Here is a 26,097-nt window from a genome sequence, read left to right as displayed (position 1 = left end):
AAAATGAATAAAAACAGGGTAATTATTTTCTAGTCCTCTTATTCCCCTTCAGGGTGAATAAGAGCCTCTCTCAGAAGCTCAGTGTGGCTCAGGGTGGCTGGAGCCTCTCTCAGAAGCTCAGCGTACAGGTGGGATCCACCCTGGACAGGACGCCTTTCTGTTGTAGGGAACAGCGCCCCCCCCCAACGCACTGTTACACTGGGATAATTTCGACATGCCAGTTCATCTCACTGCACATCTTCCAGATGTGGGAGGGATTCAGAATACTTGTCAGACAATCCACACACATGTGGCAGAAAGGTGTGATCTCCACACAAACAGTGGCCCAGGCCAGGAGTTGATTTTTCCTCATTAGTGTTATAACAAAAATGACTTGAACACAAAGATGTTATTTGAGGACCTGCTGTATTTGTGGACATCTAGTCGAATTCTATAGAAATGATTTCCAGCCCTGGCTGGTGTAGCTCAGTGGGTCGAGCACAGGCCTGCAAAGCAAAGGATTGATGTTCGATTCCCAGTCAGGACACATGCCTGGGTTGCAGGCCAGTTCCCAGCAGGGGACACACGAGAGGCAACCACACATTGATGTTTCTCTCCCTCTCTCCTTCCCTTTCCCTCTAAAGATAAATAAATAAAATCTTTGGGAAAAAAAGAAAAAATCATCTATATAAAAAATAAATCATTTCCAGCTTTGCTTGGTATCTTTAGTGGCAGGGAATTCAGGATGAGCCTTGTGAGGAAGGCAGTTCTTCTTGGATAGTTTTATTTTCACTCAGTTTCTTCCTTCATTTCACTAAATGTTTGTTTTCCTCTAACATTCATTCACTCATTTCCTCATTCATTCATTCATTCATTCATCCCCTAATCCATTTATTAGCTAATAATGCCCTTTATTAAAATATGGCCATTCTCTTCTTTAGAACATGTATTCATATTTTGGATCCTTTTGTTTCAGGAAGAAAATGTCAAAACCGTCCTGATGAACCCAAACATTGCATCAGTACAGACTAATGAGGTGGGCTTAAAACAAGCAGACAGTGTCTACTTTCTCCCGATCACCCCTCAGTTTGTCACCGAGGTCATCAAGGCAGAGCGGCCAGATGGGTTAATTCTGGGCATGGGTGGCCAGACAGCTCTGAACTGTGGTGAGTTCTTTTAAGTTTAATGGCAGAGTTTGGGGTCGTGTACTTATGGTCTCCGATATTTTTTTAATTGACTCCACCTATCGGTTGTGCTGTGTGTGTTTATAAAAGCTTTCCTCTAATGTGTGGGAAGCAGTTGGCAGCCCCTTGAAAATGTCATATGATGAATAGTACTGGTTTATTTCCCAGAACATCTGAGAGACAAAAAGAAATTTTTACGTTAATGCTCTGAGCAGCTCAGTAGGTTTCTTGAGTCTCCATCCTCTATCCAGGATATCACTTTTCTCTGTTAGCAGTCAAGGCCTGGCAACTAGTATGAATGAAAGACAATAATTAACATTGATGAAGTGTCTTGTGCTCTTATGTCCCAGCCCTTCAGCATTTGACTTTCATGTGTGTTTTCATGATAACACAGATCAGTCTCTTTACCATCCCTTCGTGCACGTCCTGAGTCCAGTGCTCTGTCCTCTTTAAAATGCTGCAAACCTTTGGCCCTAGGTTGTGAATGAGAAATAATTAGCCAGCTGGGGCAAGAAGTTGGTAATGTAATTTGTATCACAAATATAAAACAGCCAAAGTCAGATAGCAAATTAGTAAAAACACAAAAAAAAAATTGATGATTTTTAATACAGATATGTATCTATATCACTGGGATTATTTAAATAAAAACCTCATTATAAGAATGGACCTCAGAAGTAAAATAAATACACTAAAATCTTGAGGCTGCCTGTAATCTTATGATTTTTGTTAATGACAATAATGAAAATCATTTGAAGAAGATGTCACATCAGCAACAGCCACATCAGCAAAATATTTTGTTAGAATGTCTTCAAAAATTTTTATTCAACTTTTTTTACCCTAAGTGCGATTCTATTTTGAACAGTGGTGGCTTTTTGGAGTTAATTTTAAGATTAAAAAAATGGTGTTATAGAAGACATAGGAGTTTAAGATTTTTTAAAACTGTATTTGGCTCTTTATAGGAGTGGAACTATTCAAGAGAGGTGTGCTCAAGGAGTATGGCGTGAAAGTACTGGGGACCTCTGTTGAATCCATTATGGCCACAGAAGACAGGCAGCTGTTCTCTGACAAACTAAACGAGATTAATGAAAAGATTGCTCCAAGCTTTGCGGTGGAATCGGTAAGGAGCCTTTGTTCTGGAGAAACAAGAACATTATTTGCTTTGCTGCAGGGAGAATGGTTTGGCATGCCAAAAAATAATAGTTACAATTATACTTGCATATATGTTCTTCCAGAAATGTGTTAGTACCTCAGAACCACTGTGTGTTAATTGTAGTTTTAAATGGTCAAAATGTTAGGCATAGGTATTAATATTTTATTTTATGAAAAGAGGAGCATAAACCAAGAGAAGTGGTTTTATCAATACCACTGAATCTCAGATTTCCTGAATTAAAACTAAGAGCCATAGTAACTTGCAATGCCAAAGTACTTTGTACCTTCTTCCCACGACCGGTCACACATCTTGTATGTACAAACGACCTGCAAATGGGAAATTGCTGGATTTAAATTTTCTTATTAAAGTGGAATAAACATTTTAAAATGAGATTATCAAGATAAAAGGCCATTGGATCTAATCAGTAAGACTTACGACTGCGAAATCTGTGACTTCAAGGTTGAAAGAGGACAGATTATTTTGCATTTCCGTTAACTGGTTTCCATCATATTTTGTGTCTATTGATAGACCCTGAGAAAAAAAAAATCAGCTTTCTGTACATCTGCTTTTGCCCCTGACTTTATTCCTGGTTTTGGCGTAGAGTCAGTGGAGTGGGGTGCTGCAGACGGTTTTTGATGCAATTTCCCCCCTGAAGAAATAGGCAAATCCTTAGTGATAAGGCAAGCAGAGCTGGGGAAAGTGAAAATGGACTATGTATGTTTCACAAAAGAATGCTGTCGAGTACACGCTATGTTCAAAGCTTGTCAGTCAGGAACACTCCCAGGATAGCTCTGTGGAGCATGTGGAAAGCTCCTGCCATCCATTTATTCCTTCATCGCCAGATTTAATTATGTCCTTGCTTCCTCAGGATGAGAAGCAGGCATATGGGAAAGGTGTAATTACATTCCCATTGGTAGTGTAATAATATTCCATGACGGAAAAATATAGCCACCACGTGTTGTATTTTGTCAGGTAAAAAAATTAAAATTAAAAAAATTCCAAGCTTCTGGGACTACTCTCTGAATGAGTTTGAAAAATGACAAATTGGTATAATAACTCCAATGGCTTATTACAGTAATATCAAGTTAGTTTCAGCAGTAGAAAACTTTGTTTTATTAAGAGATGAAGACTTTAAAACTGAATTAATAATTCAGCATGGTTTCCATTCTCAAATCATTGATAGTTAGTTTAGTTTTGGGCCATAGCTTTATTTTTTTGTGTGCAAAAATAAAGATGACCACAAATGGATTAAAAAAAAGCTTTCACTGTATATGAAAATAGCCCCAGAATTTTTACTTAAAATTGGTAAAACAATGCTTACTTTTCAGAAGGAGATGAGAGAATGATAGACATTTCCATAATCATTCTCCTCAAATAAACCGATCTACCTCAGTTGCCAGATTCTCATGTTATGGGATTTTCTGCTAGTGTGGTCGGCTTTTAAACTTTGAGTCCTCATTCTTATTGACAGATGGAGGATGCGCTGAAGGCAGCAGACACCATTGGCTACCCTGTGATGATCCGGTCTGCCTATGCCTTGGGGGGGCTCGGCTCAGGCATCTGCCCGAATAAGGAGACCTTAATGGACCTCAGCGCTAAGGTATGCATGTTTGTAGACCAAATTCTTAACAACTAAGAAACTGAGTTGAAATAACCCTTTCAAATAGAGAAAGCTCTGCAGACAGAACAACCTTTTCTCTATTAAAATCACTCTCATGTTCTGTAACACTGTTGTCCAAACAATGACACCTTTGGAATGGAAATACAGTGCATTTATTTACTTTGGAACACTGCAGTTAAGCCAGGTAGTCCCAGGTAAACTGGTGGTGACTCTGCCTAGGCCCATTTTTATTGTCCTGTCTATGGGATCTAATCAGTAAGACTGAACAATGGACAATGAAGTCAATCCAATTTCATCATCCTCTGCTTCAAAATCTATTCCAAAACATTCATAATGCTAAAATTTATTTTAGTGCTTAAAAAACTAGACTATAATGTTTCTTTTTTTCACTAATTTTTGAAATAATGTGACATGAATGACATCAAGTAAGTGAAACAAAACACATCGAGAAATTTAATTTGACCTCAAACTCAGGTGTTTAATAAATGTATAGAATAAACACCTCTTAATAACATAAGCAACCAAGCTCTCTGCCAACTAATATACGCATTACAAGCAAAAGTGAGATTTGAGTGTAATTTATTTCTGTCAAAATTTTTAACATATTACTGAATACTTCTTTTTTAAGCATTAAAGGGGAAATCTGGAGAAAATTCAGGTATGGTCCAAAAATAAATTAGAGATGAACCCAGAAAACATGCTTTGTGAAAGCGGAGAGTTTTGCCCACACTCTGTTTCACAGAACAGAGCAGTGTCTGGCAGCCCCAGGGCCTGTTGAATGAGTGTGTGATGCACCCCAGAGGCCTGGGTAACCTCTGTGGTGGTCGTGCAAGGGCATCTTCAGGAGGGTTATTTTGGGGAGTGCTGAGTCAAGGTCCCAAGAACAGCTGATAGCTTTATCATTACTTACTTTCGGAGTGAAACAAAATGAGGCCCTTCAATTGTTGATGAAGGATTTTGAGAAAAAAATAAATAGAATTAAATACACTCAATTAACTATGATGACAAACTTACATGTCAACAACTTGGATTTAGACTTTCTAAAGTTGCCAAAAGGAACCAAAAGAAGGGAAATATATAAAATATAAATGTTTCTTGTTTTGATTTTGGACTTTTGAATCATGTATTTAAAGAAAAAAACATGTTTATGGAGGCTCAAGATTTTTTTCTCCAGCTTATTAGATATCCCCAATATTTTAAAATAATTTTTTAAAGATTTTATTTTTATTTTTACAGAGGTGAAGGGAGGGAGAGAGGGAGAGGAATATCAATGTTCGTTTCCCTCTCATAGGCCCCCCTTTGGCAACCTGGCCCCCAACCCAGGCATGTGCCCCAGGGTAGGAATCTAATCAGCAACCCTTTTGTTCACAGGCCGGCACTCAATCCACTGAGCCACACCAGCCAGGGCTTCCAATGTTTTTAATATTATCAACTTTAAAAATGCCAGTAGTGACAATCTGTATTTTCTATAAAAATGTATACTTTTTTATAGTATAGAAATATCCTGAATACTGAATTATCTAAAAATATTGACTAATGAAGACAATTTTGGAATGGAATAATTTTTAATTATTTATATCCCTCTGAAATAATCAATAGGTCATTGAATGGTTTTCTGTGTTGAAAACCTAGCTTTTCTCTTGATAATGATTACTTATATCATTGTATCCTAAACCACTCCTATCGTCTTGAGGTTGTATTTAGCACTATAATAAACTTCATTAACTCATCTAAGTCAATATTTTATATAAAATCTGAGATTGGAAAGGAAAAAGAAGTTAAGACAACAGGTGGAGATGATGTCAGTTGTCCTGTGCCCAGATATTCAGCCTACTCCATTAGAACGCAAAAAGCTTTCCCAAATTTATACCCTTTGTTTCCCATATTTCTTCTTTTAGCAAGCGATCCTAACAAAAAATTAATAATTATTAAATTGTTAACCCTGGCTATGGAGTTTCCTGACCACTTTGGAAACGTCTTCACGGGCAGCTGTGAGGACTGATGGTTTCCATTTTCAGCTGCACATCCTGGAGACCGTGGTTTTGACTGAGGTTAAAAAAATAGTGTTGAGACACATTACGGAAAAACTTACACTGAGTTATTTCATTTTACTGCCTACTAGTAACTTGAAAGAATTTCCTTTCTCCAGGTGCTTTCCCTTCTTCTCACTGCCATCACAAATCAACTATATTAAGAGACAAAGGACATTCCTGCCTTGCATTTCCAGGCTCCAAATGTCCTGAGGTCAAAGACTTCCACTTTCATATTTTGAGTTCAGTTCTACCTCCTGGTGGGTGCTCAGTAAATATGAAGTGATGATTATACTAATTCATATCTGTTTAATCAGGCATGTGTGATGTGTGACTCAAGAGTACTTAAGCACTTAGACAGTGATTAACTATAATAATAGTTGCACATGATTCTTCTAATTCCCAAGTTCCATGTGCCATCTTGGCCAACTATTTACAACCATCATCATCTCCTTTCTTCTCCTCATCAACATCAACTGACTTTTATTGTGTATGTCAGTGTGCAAAGCACCCTCAGCTATTTTAGAGAAAGCCAGAGTCTTTAGACTTATTTTTCTATATTTATTCACACTTCTCGCATTTTCTGGTCTCACAGAAGCCTCGCTGCTGAAATAATTTCATTTCCCTCTGCCTGATTGCTCAATTATTTTCTCTTTTCCTAAATTAGTTTGATTTAATGTCATATCAGCACTTTGAATGGCAAGCCTCAATAATGTAAATCAAGCACATTCACTGCAGGATGCTATTCCTAGCACCTCACTGATTTTCTGACACAGTGTGCCTTCTGGAGAGTGAAGGAGGGTGGAGACCAGGCTCGACACTTCAGTGCTGACCAGGATTTAGGCCAGGGCATTTTGCCAAATATTCATGTTTAAGAGTGGTGCTTTTTCTAAGTCTTTGATTTCTTTTGTTACTGATTTTCAGGCCTTTGCTATGACCAACCAGATCCTGGTGGAGAGGTCAGTAACAGGTTGGAAAGAAATAGAATATGAAGTGGTCCGAGATTCTGATGACAATTGTGTCACTGTCTGTAACATGGAAAATGTTGATGCCATGGGCATTCATACAGGTAGGCAAAGAATTTTCAAGAATTATACTAATGCCTTTTGCCCACATCTCTGTTGGCCCATAGCTATTACCATTCTTATCTTACAGTCCAGTATAAACTTTTATTTATTTATTTATATTTTAACAGGCTTTAGTGATAAACTTTATATGAAGTAGGGCAAGAAATTATTATTCTGATAGCACTTGAGGAAGTGGTCTAATATAAGCAATATAGTAAAGATGAAATTTATAAGATGTGGTTTTGAGAAGTAAGGGAGGAGGTGAAGCAGACTCAAAAGAGATGGGTTTGTCACCAAGAAAGTGAGAAAATAGCCACAAACAATAGAAATAGGTTCTTGAGGAAGGGAAATTAGTAAGACTGGAGAGCACAGATGATGACTTTGAATTTAGAGATGCTAAATTTGAAATACAGGTGACACTCTCAAGAAAAGGGTTAAGAATATGGAATTAGAATTCAACAACAGGACAAAAATAAAGAAGTTGTTACAATGTTATTGAAAGTCATTGGTATAAAGGTAATAATAGAAGCTGGAAGCATTTACTAAGTATTCAAAGACAGAGGCATAGAAAGAAAGAGAATAGGGTCAAGGACTTAACCTTGGGAAACATTTAGACTTTACAGAGCAGGAGAAAGAGGAAGAATTAGTGCTGAAGAACAAGAACAGAGTGATGGGGAGAAGAGCAGGGGAGAACAGTACCAAGTAAACCAATGTAACAAAATACTTCATGAAAGAGCTTTGGTTTTGGCTGTATTAAATGCCATGAAAGGTCAAGAATGAGGTTTTGATATGGCTTTTGGATATTCCAGAGGACAGTTTCAATACAAAATTGGTTATGCAAGCCATGTTGAATGGAATTTTGTGGCAATTAACGCTAAGCAGAATTGGTAAACTTTCAAGAAATTTGTCTTGTAAAGAATGAGAGATGGTTCTTGTGGTTATCTAACAGTGCTGGGGGAGGGGCTTCTTGAGCTTGTAGAAATCTGAACATGTCTGTAAGCAGAAGGTGACTAAGGACTAAGAGATTAAAGATACAAGTGACAATGAAGAGGAGTGAGAAAATGGGAAGGGGTGAGATATGGGAACAAATGGTCTCATCTCAGCCAGTATGGGCTGAAGAAGAGACGATATTTTATGGAAGGAAGAACTTGAGAGAGAGATGAGTTGAGATGAAGAGAAATGGAAGAAAATGTTTATCTGTAAGATGACTGAAGCTTTGACAGCTAGATGAGCTTGGGAAAGATTAGAAGGATATCTGGAAATGTGTTGGAATAAGGCAGGTAAAACAATAATCAGAGGACATAATACCTGATGTGCCTTATATGTATCACCATAAGATAATGCTTTCCCCACTGACCCCTTGGATTGTCCTGTGTCTTGTATTCTGCAAATAAATTAATGAGTGCTGCTTGGATGTACAGGTGATTCAGTTGTTGTGGCCCCTGCCCAGACACTCTCCAATGCAGAGTTTCAGATGTTGAGACGTACTTCAATCAATGTCGTTCGCCATTTGGGCATTGTGGGTGAATGCAACATTCAGTTTGCCCTTCATCCTACCTCAATGGAATACTGCATCATTGAAGTGAATGCCAGACTGTCCCGAAGCTCTGCCCTGGCCTCAAAGGCCACTGGGTAAGACCAGAATGCTTGACCATGGATTTGTGGATTCTTCACAGAGAGAACTGGAAAATTGACAGCTAGTGAAGATTATGCTACATTTACAAACTATAGTCCCCATTTCTGTATGCTGGCTCCAGCTCATTTAACACCCTAAGGACATGGTTATTAATGAGCTTGCTGCCAGATTGAGGCAAATAGTATTGCTTGCTGGCTTTGTTTGCTGGCTAATCATAAACTAATCAAAATCTGGGTGGTCAACACAGGCTAAGAAAAATCTGCTTCTTAATTACACTTTGCAGATGTTGTAAAAAAGCACAAGTTAATTCTTAATTTTAGTTCTCAATTGGCTTTTTCAGGTCTAGCAAATAGTAGACAAGTAACATAGTTCATTTGACTCAGGCATTCAATATACATTATTTTGGTTTAGCAAACTCAACAAGACCAAACGATATAGGGTTTTTCTATAGGTAAATGCTGCTACCAAATAAATAAATTTGCTATCCATTTAACAACTGTTGGCAAACATATTTGGAGGGAAAATTAATCAATACCTTTATTTCCATTAATATATTTAACATTTGGCATTTAAATGATTGGCATTTAAATGAACAAAACGTTTACTGTTAAAGATTTTTTATGTAGCTACACAGTGTTATATGGACTGGTGGAAGGCATGTTGCCCTAGGTGAGAGCCAGGAAACCCAAATTCTCCTTCTGGTTCTTTTATTCACTGTGAGACTTTGGATATATCACTTAGTGTCTCTCCAGTCTCCTTACCTGTTAGATGGGGGAGTTATATTAAAGGACTCATATGTGATCCCATGGTTCTGTGAATTATTTTCTCAAACACTATTATCAAAACTGACATTCCAGAGGAGGATAGTCCAGTTTTCAGAGTGACAGGTTTATAGGAAACCCAAAGTTTAAAGATAATTTGGAGAGAGAGCAAGGACCCAAGATTGCAATGCTTACTTTTTCTGACTATTAGATACCCCATGGTCTCGGCTAACTCCACTCTCTTCTCAGGAGCAGACATGCATACACAACTGAGTACTTTGTTTATCAAAGAAGCTCCTGATTTTGGATTGAAGAGGTGAAGGTTGAGAGCTGTAGCACTGGGGGTCAGACACAGAGAATGAATTCTTTTGGATTCTTCCCTCTATACTTGATCATGACTCACATTATTTTAGATGTGGTCATTGGATATTTCTATTCAGAATAGAGAATTTTGTGTGCTTTATATCCTGATGTGGAATAACACCAGAATTTCTAAGAAAGACCAATTTATGTTTTTGTCTGCTTTTAATATTTATTGTGGAAAGAAAAAATAAATGTTTTTTCCTTTATAGCTACCCATTGGCATTCATTGCTGCAAAGATTGCCCTAGGAATTCCACTTCCAGAAATCAAGAATGTTGTATCAGGCAAGACTTCAGCCTGCTTTGAACCTAGCCTGGATTACATGGTTACTAAGATTCCTCGCTGGGATCTTGATCGTTTTCATGGAACATCGAGCCGGATTGGTAGCTCTATGAAGAGTGTAGGAGAGGTGAGTCCTTGGTTAATTTTTTTATTTCATCCTGTTCTCAATTGTTTTGTCTAATTTTTAACATTGTTGAAAGTCTTAAGGTTGCCTTGATACTTACTATGTTATTAGTTGAAGGTGTATAGGAATTTCATTTCATGTCTAGTGTTTCACTATCTTTCTATTAGACCATTAGCATAGACATTTGTTACACTCCCATTTAATGGAGTCTAAGAGCATCCAAGCATTCTAGTATTCTAAGAGCATTCAAAAGGACAAGCCATATATTAGGTATATAATATATACACTTATATAAAAACACATGCCTATATTTATATAACTGAATTTTAATATATTTTATAACCTAATCAAGGAAATAATACTATGTAAAATATAACATGATGGACCAAAAAAACCACTGAACTGTCGATAAAAATTCAACTTTGGTCCATGTAAATCGTGACTATAATCTCTGTGGACCTCACATTCCACGTCATGTCTGCAAAAGAAAGGAGCTGGACTGGAAAGTCTCTCATGGCCCTTCTAGGTCTAAAATTCTAAATTGTGAAGAGTACAGTGGACTATTAAGGCCCCTTTTATTATACTGAAGTATTCCAAGCTTCTGGTACCTTGCAGTTTTACATAATGGTCTAATTTAAATTTTAAATTAAAGTTAGTTTTTGATTATTCCATCTTCAAATAAGCACTGCTCCATACGCAGGAGAAAACAAAGGAATTTAGATCCCTACCTCTGAGATTCAGCTTCTTGCCGCTCTCACCAAGAGCTTTACTTCTTTTTGCATCCAGGAGGGTTGGCACCATAGAGAAAATATCAGCCTTACAACAAGGTGAACTTGGGTTTTACTCTTGGTGTTGCCTCTTACTTGCTAGAGACACTCATGCAGAACACTGGAGTCTCAGCCTTTCCATCTGAAAAATGAAGATGATGATACTTACTGTGTGGGGCTCTTATACAGTTTAGGACTAATACATATACATGTTTAGCAATAACTTTAAAGGTACATTCATACCACATTTCTAATAAATGTATTGCAATGGTATTATTGTCATTGTTTATGGGTAGAATTTTTGAATACCAGCAGTATGTACAAATCTGAAAATATATCTCTACCTATCTGTCTGTTTTACTTTATCTCATCTCTCTCAACAAAAAGGTCAGTGTAGGACCTCTTAGTGTATGTCTAGGTATCTAAGCCAGTTAGGTTACAGAGCAGAAAAGCTACCTGTGACCTGCCATTCTTACTGGCCTGCCTTTTTGCCATGACACACATTATAGCCCTAAACTCAGATGAGTCATTGTAGAAATGTATGCCACTAATCACAGGAAAGAAAGCTTAAATTCATCAGCAGTTCAGGTGAAAAGGAAAAAAAAAGCCCAACATTTTACTGATCAATCCTATTCACATGTGAAAGGCAGAACTATTATTGTTTTGGTTTCCTTAGTTTCCAAGATATTAATAGTAGGTTTTAAAGTAATAACTGACAAGGAACAATTTGACCTTTTAAATGAAAATGTCTTCCTAGCTGTAAAAGAAAAGTAGTAGTTTTTCTTCCTTCATCGTGGTTTTAAATCTTATTTTTTCTATTATGCTTCAAGGTACACCGTAGAATTAGAACTCAAATGTCATGAAAAGTTTTGTTGCTGTTGTTTTTGCCCCCAAGTCCCCCCAAATCCTGTTATTTAGGTTACATTTTGTGTGTAGTGTCCCTTTTGATAATGTTTACAGTGAAAGGAAGAGGATGTGAGATAATTTTGTAATGGCTTCATCTGCAGCTTATCATCTGAGGGATTTTTTGCTGTCAGTTAATTTTAATGTTTAGTTCATTTAGTTCAACTCAGGTGAGCAAACATTTCCTGAATTCTTACTCCATGCAGGTCCTAGGAGGATAAAACAGTGAGTAAGATGATAATTGGGACACATTATTTGTGGTTGCTAAGTTCAAAATATGTAAAGTGAACCAGAAATAATATGAATTAAACTGTGTAAATATTAAAATATACTATTTATATACAGTTGCTATAAGAAGGTAATAGAATATGATAAGGGAAAGCCAAGATTCCACTGGAAAAAATGGTGAAATTTTCACTTAATGAATATGAATTTTTATAATACAAAGTGTTAAAAAGCACGAATTTTGAGTAAACACAGTTATATATTTCTGTATTAATATATAGAAAAGTTTGCTTCTCTTTTATTGCATTTATTCCTTATACCATTATGTACAGTGTACTTAAATAATAATAAAAATTATGGTGAGTATAGAACTAGTTACTTTATCGGGACAACTTTTAAATATGTAATATTTACAAAATTTTATTAAATATTTCAAATATATTTCCTTAGTTTGATATGCCATAAAACATCTTATATCTCATAGTCTCTCTCATGCCTAGGCAAGCAAACCTATAAACATTATGGTCTAACTCTTCCAATACCACTATGTCTTGCAAATTGCATATCTGAATTGGATTAAGATTTTATTTATTCTTGCTCTTAAAAACCTTCCCTTATTTCTAATTAAATTTGGAACAGTGAGGCAAGGTTATCTGTTTGGCTGTAGTGATCTTGGTATATGTATCTCGTTACACAACCGACATGAAGATTTTTCTAAAATGACATTCGTGGGAATTCGGGTCTATTTGAGGAATCATGGAGATTTACTGATGGCAGCATGATGACTGACTAGTTTGACTGGCAACCTGAAATGCATAGCAATGTATTATTCTGTGGAAAGATTCAAAGACAGTGTTTATCCACTGAAAAGAACTGGGTAGGCTTCAAAATCAATTCAGGTTTAGTTCTGACTTGTAACTTGTCCAAACTAAATCACCACGTGGTCTTTCTAATTGATTAGTATAGAATGAACTGTAAAGATTGTGGGAAGACACATTGAATTTGTCATGGAGAATTTAGTCTCCACCTACTCTCAAAATCTAAATTTATCAGTATTTGTTATGATTCTCAAGGTTCTATTAATATTAATGCTTTGCTATAAAGAAAGCCTGCCTGTCTTGGGTACTGACTGATACCTGTTTATAAATAGGTCTTTTTCGCATGTTAATATGGGCCTGGTTTCTCTTCATTTGCTTTGTATTTTAAAAGACATCTGCACAAAAGCAAGATCTTATTAGGGAAGGGTTTATGTTGCTCTAGCCACAGATATGTTATTTTAAATACTACAGTCTGGGGGAAGTATGGGGGCTTTCCTCATCAGTCTCAGCAAATACAGCTAAATTCTGTAAGACGTAAACAACTGACTTAATGTTGAAGATGTTATATCAAACCACAGCGAAAAGGTGAAAAGAGGAAAAATAACACCCAGATTTGAGTGGTGCTCTTCTGATGTATGTTTTATTCTTAGGTCTTTTCTGAAAAGCATTCTCTTTCTAGTTCTGTTATGGATTAGAAACACGTAAGCTCCTTCCTCAAACATGATCTCTTAAATGTGTATCACAGGTCATGGCTATCGGTCGTACCTTCGAGGAGAGTTTCCAGAAGGCTTTGCGGATGTGCCACCCGTCTATCAGTGGCTTCACTTCCCATCTGCCTATGAACAAAGACTGGCCGTCAAACCTAGACCTCAGAGGAGAGCTGTCCAACCCATCCAGCACCCGCATCTATGCCATTGCCAAGGTGATACATGACAAAGGGCCCAGAGCCAATATTTTTTTCAGAATACAGACAGCCTGAACATGAAAGTAAAACTGAACCACAAAGTGATCTTGAATTTGGGGGCTTGGGGGACATCTTTAATTATTTTAGGAGTGTTAGATTGGGGATATCTGTGGATTTTGTCAGATTATTCTATAGTAATTAATGAAAGATTATGCTTTTTTTATGGGACTTTAAGTCTAGGTTTAAGGACCCATTACAGGTTTAAGAGATGATTGCGAGAAAAAATTTCCTCCCTCTTAGTTATATGTGGTATCAGTGCTCTTAAGTAGATTTGATAATACTGACTTGTCATTTCCTGTCACCCTCATTACTTGCTTCTTAAAAATAGGTAAAATTATATTTTAGAAAAGAAGATATATAAATAATATCGCTTAGTAAGGGTTACCTAAAACTCTAGAATATCCTTTATCAGCTTCTTTTTGTGTTGTTTAAACAACAGACTGTAAAGAACTTCCATAATCATAGGCTTTTTTCTATGCAATTATTTTATTGGTTTTACTTTTAGAACAAAAAGAGCCACACATTTCTCACTTCCACTCCCTCCTTCCCTTTTATGCAAATTAAATGCCACGTTAATCTCCTTTCATGTTTACTATGCTTAGAATTTTGAAGTTTCCGCTTATCTGATCTTATAAAAGGTGACTCGGGCAGCTGGGGTCTGTCTGGGCAGAAGTCTGCGCATGGTTTTCTGACATTTAAGGCAGCTTAGGCGTTAATCTCCCAACTGTGCCCAAGGACACCGGGGCTGCAAAACCCTGCTGACCCTTTTCTGCGTGGATGTGTGCATGTAGGACGAGTCCAGGAAAACAGAACTTTGTCTTTACAAGAGGTATCTCCCTCTGTAATTCGTTGTTGTTGCAACATCAAAGTGCTGCCAGTGGTTCTGAGCTTACTACAACTTTTCTGTCCATAGATTGAGTCCTGCAAATAGGGAAGAATGGGAGGGAATGTTTCCTTTATTGTACGCATTGTACATTCTTTTCATCTTTATGGTTCCTATGTGTGGAATATTTAGTTCTCATTGAAATCTGGGAGAGAGTAGTATCTTTTGATGAACATTGCTCAGTGTTGAATTTCAAGGTACTAGAGAATTAACATTTTCCTCTGTGGTGATAGTAATGATGGAGGCCAACTCAGAAAGCCTTCTTGCCTTCTTTATTGTTTTCATTTCAGTCTTTTTTTTTTTTAAAAAGCAACCTACCACATTCATATGTGTACATGTATATCTAGATAAATATAATTCTTTAGACAGAAAGCAATAGTGGATTTTTTCTTAAGTCTAGTTATTATGCTTCTGCCAATTTAAGGTAGATGAAAAAAGAAAGTTTCCAAGTTCCCAGCCAGGCAGTAAAACTCAAGCAAACCTCTGATTCTTTTCTAACAGACTCAGAGAAGATGAAAATTCAGGGGAAATGTGTGGAGGTTCTTTCTTACACAGAGTGCCCTGTGTTTGGTCTGAGGTATAAGTTATTGTCTGCCAGAGTGCCCAGAGAAGGAACTGATTTCTGTTTGTTAGAGGTCATCATTACTGTTCATTTCCACAGCAGCCAAGAACTCGGTGATTTTGACAAAGAGTCTAAGAACCGCGGAGAGCTGAAGGGGAAAAAGAATGAAGGGAGTGTGTAAATCTTTGTTCGCTTTCATGATTCTTAGAAAAGGCCAACTTGCTCTAAGGTCTGATTTTTGCAGCAGTCTTATTTCAGGATGGCTGGATCATCACCTCTTTCGATTTGGGGAGAACACAGGGCATTATTTTTGATTTGGGGAACATTAGAGTCACCTCAAACTTGCTTGGGGTCGTTATGAATTTCATTATAGCCGTGTGAATGGCAAAGCTGCAGTGTTTGAAGATGAAGTCCCGACAAGGGTGGGATCTAGCTTTCTCTTCAAAACTGCAGATGTGACAATATTTGTCCTTCCTCCCAGTGACATGACTACAGGATTCTAGGTCCTCCATCAGTCACATGGTGATCGCTGTTGTGTGATTGTGTGCAAACTTCCTCCAGTCTGTCAAAAACGGGCTCTCTTCAGCTTCTATCCCCCTCCCAGTGTTGACAGCCAACAGTTAATTGTGCTGTAATCACTTGGAAAATATGACAGAATATTAAGTCCTTGGGAATCTGGCTGTAATTACAGGGAGAATTATACTTATGAAATGAACATGCCTTTGAGTATTCCCATTAGATGTCGTCTATTCCAGTCAATAGATTATAAACTCTGCTGTCTCTCAACGCTTATATTTATGGTCTCACTGATATCAGACAGAAATAAGGAAAACTTCTAAGAAAATTAAGCTCCCTGGGTTGAAATACAACAACAGAGTTGTCATACACACACACACACATACACATATATAAATGGGATCTAGAAATATAGTGTGCCATTTTATAATATATTGTTTTAGAATATTATCTGATTATTTCTATATAAAAGTAAACATCTTTTGAATAGAGAGGTTTTGGTTTTGCCTTTATACACTTGGCTTTTCTACTTAGCCTAATGACCCATAGTTGTGCTTTTACTCTTGAGAAATTGTCAAAGTAAGCTGCAGGAAAAGGCTGAGTTGCCTATCAGAACTGAAGCGATTACTACTGTTTTGGAATATATTAGGATTGTGTAAAGTGCCAGCCTTAGTGCAAAAGTCAAAGTAACTGGTTCAAAATCATTTTTTGAAGTCCTCTGTGAGGATGTATCCTATAGAAATAACACGAAGCCAAATTAGACCTATAAATTCTCACTGACTAGTTTGCATGCATGTGGAATGAAGTGATAAAAATATGTGATTTGCTAAAGGATAATTATCCAAATGCAAGTCAAATGATTCTAGATTTTCTTACCAATTTGGCTTAACTGTAGTTTCAAGAGATTCCATTTAATTTCAAAGAGATGTCCCAATTTTAGGATATAGTTGGTAACATAGTCATATTAAGAGCAGGAGGCTGAGCCTACTTAGGGGGATTTTTTGAAACATACACCACTCTGGTTAACTCAGAGCGTCTCCTTTGTATGTTTCTGTGGAAAGGGGTGGCAGTATTTGTAGGATTATTGGGAGCAACATCAATGATATGATATCAGTTTCATTTCATGTCTCAGTCTATAGCCTCAGGCTCTCTGAATAACAAGGAGCAGGGTGGCTGCTCTAGGTTTTCAACCAAATAAGACATTTATAACATGTTTGCCAAAAAATATATCTCTCCTCCTCTTGGCAGGCTTTGGAAGACAACATGTCCCTTGATGAGGTTGCGAAGCTCACATCCATTGACAAGTGGTTTTTGTATAAGATGCGTGACATTCTGAACATGGAGAAGACACTGAAAGGGCTCAGTAGGTAAGGCCGCACGGCTCTGGTTCGCTCCAGATCCCTCCTGTGCAATTTCTGGAGAGTCTCTTCTCACCCTTAAGCATTTGGCTGGAATTGTGCTTCAATGATGTAAAGAGTGCCGAGGTGGGAAAGCAGTAGCCTTGTCCAGAAGAAATGGCAGCTTTTTAGATGTTTACCTGCTGAAAGGTATATATTAATATTGGGCTATCTTCTACCCCATTCTTGCCATCAAACATAATGGTGCTCTTATTAGGTGTTTTGGATGTAGGAAAATCAATGCACCTTTATGATATCATGTGCTATTTAAGTACTAAATGATACGTAGGTCTAAATTTGAATAATCAAAAGAGGAATATGTCTGTTTCCTGTACGTTTTCTGAATCCTAAAGACTATTTTTCTCTTTTCATATCAAACAACACATTGCTGTATATTGACAAGAAGATGTATTCTTCTTGCCTTTTACTGGCATTTTTAACATTGGGACTTCTAGTTCAGCCTAAGCCACACTCATGGCTCTGTTAACAGACTCTTTACTTCTTATTGATTTACATTTTTACCTCCTTCATGGCCACTTATTTTTTAAAGTTCATGTTCATAATATTCCAATTATGTCAGTGCTTTAAAATCTACTTTTTATTTTTTGTGAAAAGACCATTTGTTGGGGCACCTCAGGTTTATAAAATCACAGATAAGTCTTAAAAATATATTTTAGATAAGAGGAGTACTTATTACCAATTTAAGGAACACAGTATATTGTTCTTCAGCTTCTCCCCCTTAAGAGAGATCTGAAATGCTATTGGAAAGAAGCCTCAACTACAAGCCTAAGCATATGTTTAGAAAGGGATTTTTTTTTGTCTGTGTGCAGTAAATTGTTCTTAAATGATATGGGAAGATGTGGGGGAAACTTTGTGCACAAGTCCCCCTGTCCGCCACAAATGAAAATAAAACAACCAAGACATGATCTGCTTGGGGAGGAGAGGTGGTCAATCTCTCAGAGGAGAAGGACCAAGAGCCCCTTCCTCAATGGCTTCTATTAGGTTTGTAATACACAGGAATACAGGTAAAGCTCATCAATCAATGTCAGGTGGCAAGGATCAAACAATAGATAACATTTCAAAGAAATCTGAGGGCTTAATCTGAGTCAGTGTCTGTCAGGTAAGGGGGTTGCAGAAACTTTGGGAGACATACTCATTTCCTGCTCAGACCCTTATAGTATGAATGAAAGTACTCTTAGCAAAGCAGGCTTCACGGGACTTTAGGAATTCTTTCTTATGCCTGATCATCCTGGAACCCGCTTTAGCCCCCAGAGAGCTGCACCGCCTCCCCATCATAGGTTTTTAGGTTTAAGTGGATTAGAGCCAGAAAGCACTTTTCGCAGATAGAAATGGAGACTTGGGCTATGTCAGAATAGCCGGGGGGGGGGGGCGGCGAGGGTCCATCACCCCTTCTTTGCTGCAGCCCCCCAGTTTTTCTTTGAGGGCCTCCCAAGTGATTGTGTCTGGCTTAGGTTGCCCCTCCTCTGAGGGCTCTTACCCGTCTTTGACTAACTGACCAAGCACTGGGGGCCAGAGATGGATGAAGCAGAAGCAGCCGTCCTGCCAGGGAGACAAGCTTTGTCTCCTTAGTGGCTTATGGTCTGAAGGTCGCTCACTCAGCCTTATCCATGGGGGGCGGTTACAACTCCTGAAACCAGGCAGAGTGGTTCCCAATAGGAAAATATAAAAAAATTAATCGGTAAAAATTGTGATTGAGGACAGTGGAAGAGCTCAAAACCTTGAATTCTCATCAATTTAGCAACTATATCATGTACTGGAGTTGCTGTGTTTACTTAAACAAGTACATACAAGCTGGGCACTAAAAACACTTGCTATTCTTTTTGAGCAAAATGAGGTTCTTTTTCATTTATTCAACAATTGCCAACAACAAATGCTTGGTTTTGAAAACTAGCAATTCTGATCTTGCTTGTAAGTCATTTTTTCTAGTGATCACATAAAATGAACAGTGGATAGCAAACAAATTCAGAATGGAGCCCATACATTTGTCTTGGAATTTTGCTGACTTGAGGTTTCCTTTCTTGGTTTATGGGGCCAGCGGAACTTCCATGTTGAATTATAGCCTATTCCACTGTTTTCAGTTTCAGACAACGGATGTCAAATGCCTATGAAATTGGTGCAATTAAACCACACGAGGGCGCTAGAAACTTACAGTATGCCAATTGTAGCGTGGAAAAGGTCTGGGGTGAAAAATAGCAGATGTAATTGTGATTTAAATTTCCACTTGATAAACCTTCTGATATTTAGACAAATTCAATGTTTTAATTGAGTAGTTTTTGTTACAAACAGAAGGCTGGTTGAGATTCTAGCCAACAAAAATAAGCACATATTGATAGTGACTAAGGTCCTGGGAAGATTAGAACAAGTCACTGCTTCAGGTCACTTATAATATCTGTTGTATTTATTTGCTGATAATTTGACATTTTCAGTCTTCTTTTTCTTGCATAGAGATATTTTTCTATTCATAATTATCTACATTAAACACTTGCTTTTTAATATTGCTTTTTAATAATTTAAAAGATTCTAAAAAATTTATGCTTAACAGTGGTTTCAACACATGATTCGTGGCATTAGTAAACTTAAACCCTGGATTCATTCTTATCTGAGTGAAACTTCACTGTTGAATGATTTCTTCTGGTTTTGTCATAGATGCACAAATAGCAATTTGATACTGGTTGTTATTTAGAAGTGTTAGATAAATGAAACAAAAGTCAATGGCCACTGAAACCACCTGTTTCAATCATTCGGTGGCACGTAAGGTCCTGGTGTTTAGAAAAATTGCAGCTGATGGCAGGTGTGTAGGACTGACCTTTCTTGCTCTGTTTTGATCACCTTCACCGTCACTGTCTTCTGTTTTTGTGGATTATGACATCTGCTTTTTTCTCAGCCTCTAAATATCTAGACAGGCTCAGTCATGAAGGCATATATGGTACCCCCAACGGTAATAGTCACTGTCTGTTAACAGTGGGCGTCACATGGCTGATTATTGCCAGTTTGGAGAAAAGTTAAGATTACTCGTTCTACTTGCTCTTTTTCATTTGCACTTATTTGTGGTTCCCTTTGTTTCATCATCTCAGCTGCTTCAGTGTTGGCAAGGCTGCCTCTAGGTAGAGGCCCAGGAGGTAGCTATTTATTTGGTATGATTTGAAAGAACCCCCAAATCCTATTGCTTCAAAATATCTCTGGTACCAATATGCCAAGTCCTTTTGCACTTTTCTTACAGGATCCTGGGAGAATAGGCACTGGGCATCTCTAGGGGGAGAAAGCAAGAAACTTAAAGAGAGGATAGAGTATGGAATGCTAGATGTGCTTCGAGTTTCCCTTGGTTCCTTCCTTGTGCACTGGAAGGCGTGCAGGCTATGGGGCCGGTCATACGGACTGGTATGCAGTTTCGCCCACTGTGCGGTCACGGGCACAGCACCTCCCTCACTGGTCTGGCCTCATGTTCGTTCTGCTGATGTCCGCTTTATAGTTTGGGGAGCTTAAATGATGCAGGTGTGAAGGAAACCTGGCACGTAATGAGTGCCCAAGAAAGTTTTCCATTTTTCCACTGAGAAGGAAAATGTGACTTACAAAGACTATTTGAGATTTTTAGATATATACATTTAAAAGCTCGTTTTTAGCATCACAATTTGTATTTCCTTATATATTTTTAATACAACATTTCTTAATTTGCTTTATGATGCATCATCACTTATTTTAATACCAGAATTACTTTTTTTAAAGAAGGCAATGAAGCTAGTGATAATAATGCAATCCTTTTCAAAAGATCGATAATACTCCATTATGCTAATAAACAAAATTCCCACTCTACAGCTGTTAATCTTGCTAAAATTCTTCTGATATTTACTAAACATATTCACTAGCAGAGGATGAGACTATTACTTAAATTTATGGCAGGTCTATGCTTATATTTATATATAGTAATCTGAAAGGAAGTCTAGAACTTGACTACCAAATTGAATATACCCACACTTTTAGTATATATGTTAATGTCCACCGACTGGAATGAAGAAAACAAAACTGATTGTAACAAGGTCAGTATTAAAGAAATAACAGATGAGTTTTTCATGTATTTGAGAAAAGTGGAAATTACAATAAGAATCCCTTGACTTGAAGGGTGAAAGTAAACATGTTTTATGCTGAGGATGATGAGTGAAACCCCAGCCTTCTTCAGAATGATGAGACAAATCAGTGGGTGTTAAGAATCACCCACTCAAATGCTACTCAACTATAGAAAAGAAGGAAATCTTACCCTCTGAGACAGCACAGGTGGACCCGAAAGGTATTATGCTAAGTGACATAAAGCACTGTTAAAAGTGGTTGTACCATTTTGCATTTCTACCAGAAATTAATGAAAGTTCCTCTTGCTCCAAATCTTCAGCATTTGGTATTTTCAGTGTTCTGAATTTCGACCACCCAAATGAGTGTGCTGTCCATTGTTTTAATTTGCATTTCCCTGTTGACGTGATGTGGAGCATCTTTTCATATGATTATTGCCATGTGTATGTATATCTACTCTGGTGTCCATTATAGTGTTTGTTTCACTTTAAAATCAGGTTGATATTTTAATGTTGAATATTAAAATATTTTTTTATATTAAAAAAAGAATTATCCATTCAGCATCCTGGCTCGGAGAGACTTCCAGGGTGGTACCCATTCTCACCAGCATGGTGATAACCAGTGTTCAGACAGCTTCGGCAAACAACTCTCTTCCTGGTAGAGTTCACTGACTTTCTCCTTTCCTCTTAAATTGTTTACGGCTGCTCAAGGGCGTGCTAGGAAAGTTGATTGTTCCAGGCAGTTCCCCAAAGTTATAACCTGGTGTAGTAGCATTAATAGACCTGGAGTGATAATCTCTTTCACAGTGGATTTCTTTAGGTTTTGAAAATTTTCTCTTTATTCAGTGTGATATGAGTTGTATCATGTAGGATTCCATTGCCTCTTGGTATATGCCCTGGGATTTAGATGTTTGATCTATTAACTTCATGTTACCAGATCACTTTGCAAGCAGTTTCAGAGAAGTTAAGCCTGTCAGAAATTTTAATGGAGCTGCATTTGCATAAGACTTATCCATTGGCCTTCACTACTGAGTTAGCCAAACTTTAATACGACTATTTTTACCATACCTACCCTGCCGGCACCAACTCTTTCACACCTAAATACTCCTCTGTATAGCCTTTTTGATTAATACTCACTAGAAGGAAGTATGCTTATTTTCATCTCTTGAAAACTACAAAAATTTTACCTATAGTCCCTTCCTCCATTAGTGCATTGACAGATTCAACTTTGGTTATTGCAAATAAATTGGGCCTGGAGGGCTGAATTGCAAGTACCTTCGTAAATAAGATAAATAAATATGTCAAATGTCTTCATCAAGCAGGTTCTCCTGATACAGCTGATTCCCTAAAGTAACAACATAATGTATTTAGAACTCTGTCTGTTAACACAGAGACATGGATTTTGATTCAATCAAACAATTTTGAGTGGCTTCCAAGTGTAAAATACTAGTAACAAAATGTATTGACTACATATTAGGCACTGTTTTAAGCACATTATTTTACTTAATGTTTGCGACTACCTAAGGAAGGTAGTAATTATCCTAATTTTATAGATATTAAATTAAGGCACAAAGACATTTAGCAACTTCTTTGATATCACAGGCTAATAAATGACAGAATTGAGATCAAACCTGAGCAGGACTGCAGAGCCTAGGATATTCAATGTTTAATCCCTATGTGATATATGTGTGTATGCCTGTGTATACATACATACACATACATGCATGTATGCAGCCATATACATATATGTATACTAATATATATGTGTATATTTATATAAGTGCACATATATATTTAGGTGTGTGGAAAGGCAAGTTATAACCTCTGCAGGAAATAAGACTACATATAATAGACACTTTTAGTATAGTAAGTATGGACATTACAAGGATGGTAGTCCTATCACCGTAGAACTCATCTATGATGTTTCAACTGTGTTAGTGATTAATAGACAAGCCCAGCTGAACCCTTTTGCTCTAAGTAAGAAATAAAGTCAACTGTGATAAGGCTTTTTGTGAGCAAGAACTATTTCCAAACATTATACCCCCAACATATTTATTAATATGAGGTTGAATTAGCAATTTTAGATCGAAAGGCAGTCACAATACTTAAACACCCATACACATGAACAGGCAAGGAAAAAATGTCAGAGTATCAATTGCCAGCTTTGAGCATCTGCTTATCTTCTGCTGTGACTTTTTCATTTTTTTAATTTCCTTATTTTGATTTGAGTTATTTAACTATTTTTGACTGCCATTATCTAACTCAAGGACATTATTGTACCTGCTTAAATTGTATAATTTTGTTTTTTTACTGGATGCAAATAAGTTGAATTAACTTTTGAATTCCATAAGTGATTTGCTAAAGCAGGTGGCTGGGCTCTGCTTGTGCGGCACCATGTTAAATTACCAAATGGAAGGTTTCCGTCATTTGTGACCATTGCTTCTTCCTTTGCATCTCCTTCAATTTGGGCAGTTTTCCTGGAATGGTCCACTTTGTTCTCGATATTTTTTGTAAAATACTGCTATTTTTGTTAGCAACATTGTGGATGATGATTGTTTCAAAAAATCTGTTTTTACCCATTTTAGATGTTCAAAAATAAGGAAGATGACCATTGTGTACAGTTCATCTCATATAATTATAGGAGGCTGAGATGTGAACCTATTTCTCTAATAATTTTTGACCTTAACTTTATTTACTATGGATAATTGTGCAAATTATCCAAGACTTGCTTTTATTCCAGTAGTCTATAGATTTCACATTTTTTTTGATGATTTTAATTCTGATAATATTTGTTCCCCCTTCATTGTTACTTGCTGGTATATTCTGTATAAGTAGTAAAAATGAGGAAGTATGCTTTCGGAGGGCCTAATTTTTATACGACTGCCACCACTATGTTCAATGTGATAAACTACCTCCACTGGCAAGTGCTGAGAAATCATAGGTGTGCCTGTGGCTCAGGAAAACACTCTGGGGCGAGCCCAGTGAGTTCCACTTGGGCATTCAAGTGCTAAATTGAGCTCAGGTAAGTTGGCCATTTCCCTGCAGCCACAGACTTCTGGCAGATGTAATAATGCAGATGTCACCTTAGCTGAAACACTCCTTTTGAATGTCCTCTCCTATACATGTTAGTTTCTATTGACTTTTTATTTAACTTGCTCACAAAGCATGACAAAACCAGACAAGAACGTTTTGTGCTTATATTTGATTGAAGTTTCAGGGGGAAAATGTCACCTAAAAGATGTTAAAACTTGGATATAAGACAAAGAAGAGCTGGTACTTCTTTCTAATGATAATTTATACTTTCTGGTAGGAAAACATTGATAATGAACAACTTTAGCTTTAAAGTATATTAAATATAGAAGAAATTTAGGGAAAGAAATACATATATCTTATATATAACATATAATTACATGTTGTAATTTATATTATACTTTGCTATGATATGTTATTGTTTTCCCCACTCCAGTCTGTGGACATTCAAATATATACTAAATATGTGGGTATTTATTATTTTAAATGTAAAATGGAAATGGAGATGTTTGGGCACTTCAGTGGAACCTATAGATTTGAATTGTAGAGTATGAGTTATGCCCTTTGACCTCACTACCAACTCACACTCTATTAAGTGTCAGTTTCACCCTAGTGAAAAAAAAATTCTCCTGTTTTATTTTACTAGTCAGCCATGCAGCTAGATGAATATGTGATGTATATGAAGTAATTAAAACTAAAGGAAAACAATTTTATCAATTACTACGTATTACCATTCTACAGTTTTAGTCCTCATACACTAAACCACTTATCTAAGAATCTCACTAAGAGTACTAAAACTTGGGGCTCACATAAAAAGGTCATTTTCTAGGTGGGGGTGGGAAAGTGGAGACAATTATATTCGCGCAACAATAAAAAAAATATTAAAAAATTACATAAACAAGGTCATTTTCTCTCTATAAAAGAAGAGTGTTACTGTGGGAATTTCCATGCCTCTGTCAACTAACACCAAAAATATACTTTATTTTAAACTTGTTTTTACATTCCATGTAATAAGATAGGGTATTGTAGGTGATATCATAGATTTGATATACATCCATTAGTTTTCAAATAATAATTCATTGAATCAGATATAGTAAATTTCACACCAAATATTTAATATTTAGAGAACCCTCATTGAATTCATTATTTAAATAGTGTTTGAATCATTTTGACAAATAATTATGCATTTTGAAAGTGTGAGAGAGCACTTGATTCTGGTATGAGCAAGATGAATGTTTTACATAAAATGTTTTTAGGGTCATTTTCAGATCACTCATAAAATGAATCTTGTATGTTTTCTTCATACTGATTCTTGTATGTTCCATAATTCCAAAAAGTTTAAGCTGATTTAAAATAATCCATACTCATAATTTTCATGTATGTATCTAATAATAGTCCAGAATAAACAGATTATTCCTATGTCAATATCTCTGATCTCAGCCTGATGGGTTATGCATTTACCTGATGGTGGTTCTATTTTAAGGAGTTACTGTTATTAGACCAAATGTTATTTCTTCATCTGTTCAGTCATTAATATTTATTTAGTACCTGTTATGTGTTAGGCATAGTACTAGGTCCAGTGTTATTTGTTGATCAATAATTGGTAGTCATTAATATGCCTTTGGTGGGTTTGTAATCTATTTTTGGAGATTAAGTATACACATAGTTATATATATGACAGCATACTTTCAATGAACCAACAAGAGGCAAAAACGAAAAACCATTACAGCTTATAGGAGGTTAAAAACAAAAGCTCT

General features: G+C 36.8%; 1 protein-coding gene across 1 annotated transcript in view; it reads left to right on the top strand.

The window, feature by feature from the left end:
- The window catches only part of CPS1 (carbamoyl-phosphate synthase 1), a 118,782-nt gene that overhangs the window by 42,820 nt on the left and 49,865 nt on the right, over positions 1-26,097 (top strand). Inside the window, exons 14-21 of the mRNA XM_037138622.2 lie at positions 956-1,145; positions 2,123-2,280; positions 3,785-3,913; positions 6,889-7,033; positions 8,453-8,663; positions 10,001-10,199; positions 13,655-13,831; positions 17,083-17,201. Coding sequence (XP_036994517.2) covers positions 956-1,145; positions 2,123-2,280; positions 3,785-3,913; positions 6,889-7,033; positions 8,453-8,663; positions 10,001-10,199; positions 13,655-13,831; positions 17,083-17,201 — 1,328 coding nt within the window. The remainder of the gene's footprint in view (positions 1-955; positions 1,146-2,122; positions 2,281-3,784; positions 3,914-6,888; positions 7,034-8,452; positions 8,664-10,000; positions 10,200-13,654; positions 13,832-17,082; positions 17,202-26,097) is intronic.

Source organism: Artibeus jamaicensis, unplaced genomic scaffold, assembly GCF_021234435.1.
Source record: "Artibeus jamaicensis isolate MK-2021 breed Jamaican fruit bat unplaced genomic scaffold, CSHL_Jam_final contig_1015, whole genome shotgun sequence".
NCBI classification, from domain to species: Eukaryota; Metazoa; Chordata; class Mammalia; order Chiroptera; family Phyllostomidae; genus Artibeus; species Artibeus jamaicensis.
The sequence above is the reverse complement of the archived record's forward strand: the minus strand, read 5'-3'. Positions and strand labels throughout refer to the sequence as shown.